The sequence below is a fragment of the Quercus lobata genome, chromosome 2 (genome assembly GCF_001633185.2).
Source record: "Quercus lobata isolate SW786 chromosome 2, ValleyOak3.0 Primary Assembly, whole genome shotgun sequence".
NCBI classification, from domain to species: Eukaryota; Viridiplantae; Streptophyta; class Magnoliopsida; order Fagales; family Fagaceae; genus Quercus; species Quercus lobata.
The window spans coordinates 47484235-47496253 of NC_044905.1; the positions used below are offsets into that span (position 1 = coordinate 47484235).

A 12019-nucleotide genomic window follows, 5' to 3' on the forward strand; every position below is an offset into this window, starting at 1 on the left:
TCAACAAATTTTTGTGGCCGAGGAGTGGTACCATGACACTCGTAAGCAAGCCAATGCTGAGGCGCTCACTTGTGCCGACATTGAGAAAACATTGGGGGCTGTTAAGCAGAAACAATTTGAACTGACTGAGAAGCTAAAGGAGGCGAATTCAACTCGTTCAAGTGTCGAGGCCAGACTGAAAACTGCAGAAAGGCAAGCTGAGGATCAGCACCAGAAGCTGCACTTAACTAAGATAGATCTAGCCACTGAGAGACAGTTGGTCTTAGATCTCACAGCCGAGTTGCAAAAGCCAAGGCAGAAGCTCAGCTGGCCAGGGAAGCAGCTAAGGTGGAGAAGAGAGCTTTATATCAGCTTGGTGTGGAGGAAACGCAAGTAAGGCTTACCGAGGAGCTATTAGAGGTGTGCAGGGACTATTGCAACGTGACATGGGACAGGGCCCTGAGCGATGCAGGAGTCCCTACAGATTCTGTGTTGAGGTTGCCTGAAAGTGTCTACTACCACCCTAAAATTCGCGAAGTCCCGACTCCTATGCCTTCTCCTCCTACCCATGCTCTAGAATCTTCTGAGTAGCCTTTGGCTATCCCAAATGCCCTCCTTCATCCTGAAATTTCTAAGGGATCTGGCCAAGCTGGTGACCAAGGCCAGGGTGCTGAAGGGGAGAAGGGTAAAGGCAAAGGCAAAAGGAAGAAGCTCTCTACCAAGTCCAAAGATGCTGCCAAGGAGAAGTAAGTAGAGGCCGAGGCTCAGGGAGCTGAGCCCAAGGCCAAGGATGTTTCTACTTCTCAGCCAAGCCAAAAGGAAGATCCTCCTGTCCCTTCTGCTGAAGTTTAGCCCTTAGGTTTCCTTTTTGTAACTCCCTTTGTAGTAAAAATTTTTTTTAAAAAAAGACACTATGTCTATGTGTACAATGTACTATCTTTATCACTTAATGAGAATGTTCTTCATTTCATCCTTTGTTCTTTTGCCTTATGTAATTTAAATTTTGTTACATAGCCTTGAACTGATGTTACTATACCTTCAATTAAAGCCTACAATAATACGCTACTTAGTAATCTGGCTAAGTGTCAAGAGTAAAGTTGTGAATTGAATCTTAGGTAATGAAGACTAACATTCATAGGCTTATATCATGTGAAAGAGAACAAAAGAGGCAAACAGTTTGTATATTGCACATAAATATAAGTTTAAATTTGCCTTGGGTTTGTTTTGGCTTTAGGTTATGCCTTTAAGTATTAATTTCGCCCCAATATATGGCTCGAAAGACCTGACATATTTTAAGATTTGTTTAATACTTGAACAGTTATTAGAAATAGTTAATTTCCCTTAAGCCTATGGTTCAAAGAACCATGCAGGACTTAGGTTCTGTTTAATACTTGAATAGATGTCAAAAGTAATTAATTTCCCCAAAGCCTATGGTCCAAGGAGCCATGCAGGACTTAGGTTCTATTTAATACTTGAGTAGATTGAGAGACAAAAAGCACGATGCCTTTACACAACAAAAGAACTTATTGAGAAAGGAAATTTTCATTAATAATAGTACATTTTTAGGTTGTTTATATTCCAATGGCGTGGTATTACCTACTCATCTACATCTTCTAGAAAATATGCCCCTATCCCAGCCACTGAGGTGATGCTATATGGTCCTTCCCAATTTAGTCCTAACTTTCTTCATGCTGGGTTTTTTGCAGTGCACAGAACTTTCCTCAACACTAAGTCACCAGGCACTAGTGGCCTTAGCTTTACTTTAGCATCATAGCCTTGCTTGAGTTTGTGTTGGTAGTACGCCAATTGGACCATTGCCCTTTCCCTTCTTTCTTCAATAAGATCTAAGCTTTTCTCTAGTAGCTCGTTGTTGCTACTTGGACAAAATGAGCTGGTTTTTAGCGTTGGAAAGCTCGTTTCTAGAGGAATAACAGCCTCGGCACCATAAGTCATCGAAAAGGGAGTCTCTCCCGTTGATCTGTGAGGTGTGGTCCGGCACGTCCACAGGATGTGTGGTAGTTCTTCCACCCATCTTCCCTTCGCATCATCTAACCTCTTCTTAAGTCCGTTCACTATGACCTTGTTAACAGCCTCAGCTTGTCCATTCCCCTAGGGGTAGGCTGGGGTAGAATATCTATTAGTGATTCCCAATTCGCAACAGTACCTCCTGAAGGCCTTATGATCGAATTGAAAACCGTAGTCCGAAATGAGGGAGTGAGGAACCCCAAACCGGGGAACAATCTTTTTCCAAACAAACTTTTTGACGTCCATATCTCTGATGTTTGCTAAAGGGTCAACTTTAACCTATTTAGTAAAGTAGTCAGTGCCGACGAGCAGATACCTTTTGTTCCCTGCTGCCTTGGGAAAGGGCTCGACGATATCCAAGCCCCACTGAGCAAATGGCCATGGGCTAGACAGTGGATTGAGAATCCCTCCAGGTTGATGTATGTTTGGCGCAAATCTTTGATACTAGTCACACTTCTTCACGTATTCATGTGATTCTTTCTGCATGTTTGGCCACTAGTAACCTTGGGTGATGGCCCTATGAGATAAAGATCTATCTCTTGTGTGGCTTCCACAAATCCCTTCATGTAATTCCTCCAGGATTAGTTCTGAGGCCTCAGGGTGTACGCAGAGTAAGTATGGTCTAGAAAAGGAACGTTTATACAACTTCTAGTCCTCAGATAGCCAGAACTGAGAAGCTTTGATTCGTATCTTGTTAGCCTCGGTCTTCTCTTCAAGCAAGATTTCTTCCTTCAGAAACAGTACTAAAGGGTCCATCCAACTAGGTCCCACTCTAACCTGGTGGACATGGATCACTTCTCTTTTCGTCACTAAGAGTTTGTATAAATCTTCCACAAGGATGACCTGAGATAAACTTTGAGCCGAAGAGGTGGCAAGCGTGGCCAAGGAGTCGGCATGTGTGTTCCCACTTCTAAGGATATGCAGTAAACTAAAAGAATCGAAACGTGACTGTAGGCATTTAACTTGATCCAAGTATCCTTGCATTCTTTCGTCTCTTGCTTCTAATTCTCCATTCACTTGGGCAATGACTAGTCTTGAGTCCGAGAACATGTTTACTGCTTTTCCGCCCAGTTTCCGAACCATGGACATCCCCTCCAGTAGGGCCGCATATTCAGCCTCATTATTCGTGGTCGAGAAACCCAATCTTAGCGATTTTTCAATGGTAATCCTTTCAGGGGAAATCAGAACTAGCCCCACTTTGGAGCCCCTTTGGTTCACTGTGCCATCAACATATGGTTTCTAGCATGTCAGCCCCTGTAGAAAGATTGCGCCAACTAATTTTTCATCCATGTCTTACGTCCTTGCTTCTTCTTCTAACGAGGGTTCAGCGAATTCAGCCACCAAATCTGCGAGGACTTGGCCCTTGGCGGAGGTACAAGGCATGTACTTGATGTTAAAAGCCCCTAAAATCGTGCCCCGCTTAGCAACTCTCCCTGTATAGTCAACACTACGAAGTATGGACTTAAGCAGAAGTTGGGTTAGAATAATAACCGTGTGTGCCTAGAAGTAATAAGGAAGCTTTCGTGTAGCTTGAACCACTGATAGGATGACCTTTTCTAGTGGTAAGTAGTGGATCTCAGTTTCATGCAATGATTTGCTCATGTAATAAACTGGTCATTGTACACCGTTGTCCACTCGTAGTAGCACTAGGCTTACTGCATGAGGAGTCACAACGATGTAGGTGAACAGGACTTCATCAGCCTTGAGACTGGACATGATTGGTTGTCAAGATAGATATTCTTTAAGTTGTTGGAAGGCTAAAGAACATTCCTTGATCCACTCAAATCCCTTCCATTTATTCATCAAGAGGAAGAAGAGTCTACACCTTTCTGCTGACTAAGAAATAAAACGATTTAAGACAGCAATCATGCTGGTAAGCCTTTGGACCTCGTTGGGATTCTGAGGTGGCTGCAAGCTGTTGACAGCCCTGATTTGATTGGGATTGGCCTCGATCCCCCTGTGGGTCACCATATAGCCTAAGAATTTTCCTGATCCTACCCCAAACGAACATTTGGATGCGTTGAGACGCAACTTGTGTCTCCTCAGAATTTCAAAAATGTCTCTAAGGTCTCTCATGTGCTCGGACATCACCTTACTCTTCACCACCATGTCATCTATATAGACTTCAATGCTCTTACCCAGCTGCGACTCAAATATTCTAGTCATCATTCTCTGGTATGTGGACCCTGCATTTTTCAAACCAAAAGGCATCACCTTGTAATGGTAGTTCCCAATGAGAGTGATAAAAATTATCTTTTTTTGGTCATCTACAGCCAGTGGTATCTGATGATATCCTTGAAAGACGTCTAAGAAGCTCATCCGAAGATGGCCAACGGTCACGTCTACCAACTGATCTATCCAAAGCACAGGGAACGGATCTTTTAGGCAGGCTTTATTCAGATCCATGAAATCTACACAGACTCGCCATTTTTCGTTCTTCTTCTTTACCACTACAGTATTGGCCAACCACTCAGGGTAAAAACTTCCTTGATAGCCCCTACTTTTTTAAAAGTTCATCACCTCATCCCTAACAGCATTAGCATGCTCCTTTGATGGGCGCCGAGGTGGTTGCTTCTTTGAAGTAATGGATGGGTTAACGTTTAGATGTTGGCAAATAAAGCTCGGATCAACCCCTGGGGCCTCATAGGTGTCCCACACAAATACGTCCATGTTTTCTCTGAGGAACCCAATTAGCTCTTCTCTCTCTTAGAGAGATAGTTCCGAGCCGACTTGAAAGAATTTTTCTGGATCAACGCCAATAGCTACCTTTTCTAGATCCTCGCATTTTGCCTCCTTGGTTGATCCGTTACCAGGTAATGCTAGGGTGGCTGATTGCTATAAGCCCCTTTCAGTAGAGGCCGAGAACTCAGCATTGGGTTGGCGTGAGATAGTAGCCACCATGCACTGTTTGGCCATGGTCTAATTTCCTACAATTTCTTTAACTTGGCCCTCCAACGGGTACTTCACCTTCTGGTGCAGGGTAGAAGAAATAGCTCCTAAGGCATGAAGCCAAGGTTTAGCCACAATAGCTGTGTAGGGTGAATAAGCGTCAACTACAATGAAATCCACCTCCACCACATCCGAATCGGTTTGCATAGGCAATCTAATTTGACCTCTTGGGGTAACGATCTTTCCCTCAAAACTTACCAGAGGGGAATCGTACACCATTAGGTCTTCGGGTTTTAAGTTCATCCCCTTGTACAGGTCAGGGTACATTACTTCCACAGCACTACCCTGATCTACCAACACTCTCTTCACATCATACCCTTCAATCCTAAGTGTGACTATCAGAGCATCATCATGAGGTTGAATGGTTCCGATCTTATCTTCGTCCGAGAAGCCCAGCATCGATGAGGCTTCCTTCTTGGCCTTTTTGGACTCCCGATCATCGTCTTCAATGGATAGCCGAGCCACAGACATTACTCTGGAAGGACAAGAGCTGGTCCTTCCCAAAGCAGCAAGAATGACATTTATCGTACCTATAGGAGGTCTTAAGGAGGTGTCTCTTCGGGACTCCGGATTCGCTTGTCGTTGTTGACCACTGGAATGATGTAGGAGGTGTCTTAATTTTCCCTCTCGGACCAGCTAGTCCAAGTGGTTCCTCAAGTTGCTGCAATCCTTGGTGGTGTGCCCCGGTTCTTAGTGGTATTGGCAATACAGGTTTTAGTTGCGCTTCATGGGGTCTCCTGTCATCTTATTCAGCCATTTGAAGAATGACTCATTCTTGATCTTCTCCGAAAACCTAATGCACTGGATCTCAGAACACAGCATTGACTGTCTGCGCATCGGCAGATCCGGATTGCCCTACAAAGTCTCTCTTCGGTCGGTTGCTTTTATTAAATCGTTCCGACTTGAAGTCCCTCCTCTCTTGAGGGATAATCTTTGCTTTACCTTTGCCCAATTACTGGTCTTCTTCAACCCTTTTATACTTGTCGATCCGGTCCATAAGTTGGTGCAAGCTGGTGATAGGCTTTCCTGTTAGGGAATTTCTTAAACTATGCTTGGTTGGGAGACCACTCTTGAAGGTTCTGATGGGAAAATCATCAAAGTTACCCTCTATCTCATTGTACATCTTCCAGTATCTATCCGAGTAAGCTTTTAGGGTCTCCACTTCTCGCATGGACAAAGACAGTAAAGAATCCAAAGGTCAAGGAACCCTGCTACACATGATGAAGCAAGAGCCAAAGGCCTGGGTGAGCTGCTTAAAGGAAACTATGGAGTTTGGCTTTAGGCCATCGAACCATCTCATCACCACTGGTCCTAAACTAGATGAAAATACTTTGCACATCAAAGTCTCGTCTTTGGAATGGACGGCCATCCTCTGGTTAAATTGGCTTACATGCTCTACGGGGTCCGTTCGACCATTGTACATGGTGAAAGTAGGTTGATGGAATCGTTGAGGGAGTTTAGCCCTTTCTATCTTACGTGTGAAGGGTGACTTAGAGATTCGATCCAATGCCTTGCTCATGGTGTCGTTTACTAGGCCTTTACGAGGCAGACTTTTATGTCTGCGTTTATGGTGGTGCTCTTTCTCATAAGAAAAGGTCTCAATTGCTGGGGTTCTTGACCTTTGCCTATAATTGTCATCCCTTTCATCATTAGAGGACGTATCTGAACTAGAAGGGGAACACTTTCATTGTGCACGACGTAATTTCTTTTTTAAGTCATTAATCTTTCGCTGCAGGGCTTTATTATTGTCTTGCCTTTGGGATACATGACTTCCCACCCTAGAATGACTTCTTCTTGTATGGGTAGTACACACACTACCCTCTCGATATTGCTCTCGATCCCTTTCTTATTCAAGGTTAAGGAAAGTGTCCTGCCATTAAGAACCTGCAGGTTCCGTTTGGTGTGGACCTGCTTGGTGCGGACCTGATCCCACCATGTTTAACCGTTGCACTCATTGATGCACAAGTTCTTCCCACAGACGGCGCCAATTGTAGGGTCACAATTTGGGGCCCAATCCCAAAATGTATGGAGTCTTAATCCAATGAGCCCAATACAATGAATTTGTAAAGAATGGGTCAAAGAACTAGGTCCTAATAAGTTGGACAACGGCTAGTATGGAATTACATGACGATCAAACACAAATAAAGGATGCTAATATCAATAAACTTTCAGTTCGAGGAGGTTAAACTTGTATATAATGATCACTCTTGAATATCAGAATGATTTAGATTGCTACACTATTTTTTCTCTCTATTTTCTGATCCCCTTCTCATGGAGAATCTCTCACATTATATAGCTTTTCTGGATCATCTTGATCCTACACTTGTTGATCATCTGAACCCTTACTTGAGTGCTCATCCCATCAGACACCCCTTTCAGACTTCTGTGAGTCATAGTAGTCAAGGCAGCATTGTTCAGTGGTCTTCTCCACATAAATGCGGCCAGAAAAGTAACTGTAATGCATTTAATACGGTGGTAGCAGATTTTCCTTAGATATTTTGAGTTTCCTTCCTTCTTGTATGTTCATGGGGCACATTTCTATTGCTAGAGCCTTTTGAAGGGTCACTTTAATTGCTAAAGTACACACTTGGACTACATTCGTCGTATCCGATGAGGTATTCCTCCTAGGATCATCTTCCATTTATCCCCCACTCATGAGACTTTAACTGAGAATCCCTTAATAACCATTTGCTTCTCTTTAGACTTGTCAATGTCCTCAGACAAGGCCCAAGGCACTATTTTGAGCCCTAGTCCCTACATAAATCTTTGAGCCTTTTTGTGGATACAATATCTAAAGTTTCAATATTTGAGATCGATGATTGGATAATAAATTTTAAATCTTGAAAAATTTCTTCTAAAATATGCATCAATGGATGGTTTCCCACCTTGAAACCTGAATATGAAATTTCGTAAAATAATATATAGCCAACCTGAAAAATTTGTGAAGAGTAATATATTATTAAAAGGGTTTGTCAATCTATATCTTTCCTGTGAGCCTTATTTGAGTGATAACATATGATACAAGCAAAAAAAAAAATGTAAATGGTTTTTATACTACCTAAGTTGCGGAAATTTTTATGTAACCCATTACATGATGATTAAAAAAAATCATTCACATGTACTTATAGTCACATAGCATTTTTTATGAATTGTGTAACTTACTGTAATTATACATATGGATGGTTTTTTTAACTACCACGTAGTGGGTTGCATAAAAATTCCTGCAATTGCATAAAAATCTTGCCTAAAAAAATATAAATTAAAAGGCAACTAAATGAAATATTGGCCCTTTAAATGATTGATTGGTAGTATTAACATCTATTTTATAATATTAATAGTAAAAGGAAGGAGGAATTTGCTTTTATAGATTTCAAGCATATGGCTGAATAACTTAAACATCTGAAAAGTCAGGGGGGAGGAGTAGTTGTTGATTAGTTTGACACTTACATGCATTATGAATTAAGGATGAGTTTTGATTACATGATTTTCCTTTTTGTTTCCAAGTCTATGATCACAAATTAAAGGTTTGCAGATTAGACTTTCTATTTTTCCACTTAGTGCCACACTCCCAACTTTTTTGCTTGAAAAAGAGTACCGCAATAAATATAATCTCTACAAATAGAGCTATACTTCACAGACACCCAATAGATGATGAAACAAACTGAATATAAGATAAATAAAAATAAATAAATTGTTCACACATTAAAAAATAATAAATTAGGGGGAGGGCGAGAAGAAGAATATGGAGGAATTATATAGTCCAGACAATTGAAATTAGTTATATATAACCTTCATGGATTAAGTTGGCACAGTTGTGGCATACTTGATTAGCATGCCAACTATATTTGATGAGACCCTTGCAGCTGACTTCTTCAAGTTTTGAATCTTCAAGTCAGTTTCCTCTTCAAGTCGTTTTGCATTGGATCCAGAACTCCCACTTGTCTGTAAAGTTTAAGCAGATAGCTAAAAAGAAGAATTAAAGTATGAAACTACAGCTCCTGTTTCTTCGGTATAGGAATTTTTGAGAAGCATATATTGATAATAATGCTGGAGATAATTTGATAAAGATAATGAATTGATGACAATTATTACAATCATTATGATAATAATAAAAGTGACTGCACCAATTATATACCTCAGAAATTGTCTTTTGGTATTCAGCTTCCATATGGGAACGATAAAGTGTTGCTTCCCGATCAGCCTCATCTTTAGCTTGCTTCAACCTTCCCATCTTCACTGAAGAATGTAAGATTATGGAGAAGGATGAATATCAGTAAGGCTTGTGACAGAGAAGTTCATTTATGCAACAGAAAATGGAGTTCAAAGAATTAAAGAGATGGACTATATTCATTATAGTCTTCAATTTAATTTCATATTTGATCAATACTTTGGACAAATTTTCACCATAATATTAGACATGTTGCTCTCAAATTAAAATGATAGTACTATGAAGGCGGAGATCTCATGTAGGAATGTTGTCTGAGAAAAGAAGAATTAAAGTGACTCGACAAATAATCTCTGTACCCTATTTATAGACACAATTTCACCCATTTATGGAAGGTCACAAACTCTGTGAAGAGTTGCATCATTCATTTAAGTTGCAACCCTTCACACTGCTTCATGGGGAAATTAATACCATTACAAAGAGAGAGTGCAGTGTATGATTGAGGACACACCATTTTTATGATGCTAATCTTCCTAGGCTTACATAATAGACATATAAATAAAGTTTTTACAGCTTTTAGCACTGGCAACTATGCTTTGAGCTTCCTGTTCTGCAGTCAGCAGCATTTGAATGCCTCCTTGTCCTCTGAAGGGATCCATGGCAATTATACAAGCCTAAATAGTAAGAAAATCCTCGTTAGAACTTGAAAAAGTCATACTGATGTATACCAAAAAGTAGAGCACAAATCATTGTTACAGATATTTACTAGACAATATCTCATTTCATGTCCTCGCTAAGAAGTTTTTAACAAATATCTCATTCCCTGTGTTTTAAGGTTTTTTTTTTTTTTTTTGAGGGGATCCTGTGTTTTAAGTTCAGTATGAAATTATCCTAGTGATTTAAAAGAACATCAACCTTCAATCATTATAGAGCACAAATCAGAATTTTATTTAACAAAGTTTAAACTAGAAATCATATGGTGAGATTCCAAATGCATTTATAATTTAATTAAAATTCTCTTTGCCCAAATCCCTCTCCGGAGAAAAAAGAATTTCTTAACACATTGGTCAAAAGTCAGTCCATCATAGACAACTTTACATTTGACGAGGATGATGTCAATTTTGAGTTATATTGACATTGTAGGTTGTAATTAACTCAACCAGAAAAGTCACTTGTCTTTAAATGTAGAACTTAGGTTTGAATCTCACTTACACTAAAGCAATTGATGTCTACCAATTGTCATGTGACAAATGCCATAGATTCTAATCTATGATATATATATATATATATATATATATATTACATTGACATTGCCCAGCAAGCAACTAATTTTTTGCTAGTTTGGTGCTAAAGGCAAGCCGTAAACAATCAATAAGGTACACATTATTAAGGACACTGTAAACCATTTCATATGCTGAAATCCCAAAAAATCACTAGGACAATTTCAAACTGAACTTAAAACATAGGTAATGAGATAACTATCTGCTTTCATGTCCTCACTAAGAAGTTTTTAACAATTGTCACCATCTGTAATACTATTGTAACCCATTCTCTAGCTCTGCTATTCTATATGACCGAAGCTTAACAATCAACTGCAATAATGTCGAAATCAAAAGAACGAAGAAATATGAATATAGTTTGCAAAATATACATAATCAAAGGCATTGGGAATTCGAAAAACAGTGACAAATTTAAAATGTTTGAACTGCAAGAATCCCAATCGAGCATTAGCACAGGTGGTTACCCAATGGATTGAAATGGGAGTATCGGGTTAGGTTTCTCTACGCAGTTAGTTATATACACAAAATAGCCAAACTAAATTAAAAAAATAAAATAAAATAAAATAAATAATAAATAATAAATAATAAATTTAACTGCAAGAGTGCATTTGGAAGATTAATAGAGGCTCTCCATTTTCTTGTTTGTAAATTAAATGAGTACCTAATTGTCTAGAATCCATACCATACCTCCTGTCATATCTTTGACAAATTCAATCATTTTCACACATGGCTTGAAGCTTGTTTAATTTATAAACGCATGCAATCTCCCATCTCAAAACGAAGCCAATCAGTTTCCACGATTAGTAACCATGTCCATAACAACATTGTTTAAAGCATGCACATCTTGACAGGATTGAACATGCACTCGTCAAAGTGAAACGCAAAGATCATCGTGAAACTCAGTAGAAGCCTATCATTCTCTTTAATGTTGTAATTCAAACATACTAATTAGCACATTTTCCATTAGATATAAAAACGTGGATCTTGACCATTATATAAATTTATATTTATATTTCATGGAAAACTATTTAGAAAAGAAAAGGTAATAATCAATACAGCTTGAAGATATATGATTTCGGTCATAAAAAAATAAAAAAAGAGATATATGATATCAATACCTGAATGAAAAGAAAATTGCAGATGACTAATTCTCTCGCGAACCCTTTCTAAGGGAAAAATATCTGGTTAAGAATATAAGTTGGGGGAAAATAATGTCAGATAGTTAAAAATATGCGGGTACGAGAGAGAGAGAGAGAGAGAGAGAGATGCTATTATTAATTAGCCACATTAGTTTGAGAGAGAGAGAGAGAGAGAGAGATGCTATTATTAATTAGCCACATTAGTTTGGTTTGTTCCAAGTCAAATGGATTATATTTTTTTACAAAACTTAGGTACGGTACTTTAAGAGCTATTCCTTAAGTTTTCCTTTTAAGATTCAGTCATGTGACTACTTAATTAAAAAATACATTTTTATCCCATGAGAAAAAATCTACATAGCAAAATTTTAAAAGGGAAATCTAAGGAACAACACCTAAGTACTGTACCTAAATTTTGCCCACATTTTTTTTAGATGCGTAGTAACAAATACGGAAAATTACATTTTAGATCCTATATTGTAGGA

General features: G+C 39.2%; 2 protein-coding genes across 2 annotated transcripts; both read right to left on the reverse strand.

Annotated features, from left to right (window-relative positions):
• Positions 1-4923: 4923 nt before the first annotated feature.
• Positions 4924-5424, reverse strand: LOC115965393. Its single transcript, XM_031084605.1, has one exon. It carries the CDS (start codon positions 5422-5424, stop codon positions 4924-4926), a length of 501 nt encoding a protein of 166 aa, XP_030940465.1.
• Positions 5425-8605: 3181 nt separating this feature from the next.
• On the reverse strand, positions 8606-11612 carry LOC115960079 (V-type proton ATPase subunit G3). The gene is made up of 4 exons (XM_031078780.1): positions 11517-11612; positions 9690-9792; positions 9089-9189; positions 8606-8895 (listed from the first exon to the last, which is right to left on the reverse strand). The coding sequence occupies exons 2-4, from the start codon at positions 9775-9777 to the stop codon at positions 8752-8754; spliced, it is 333 nt and encodes a 110-aa protein (XP_030934640.1). The 5' UTR covers positions 9778-9792; positions 11517-11612; the 3' UTR covers positions 8606-8751.
• Between the last annotated feature and the right edge of the window lie 407 nt (positions 11613-12019).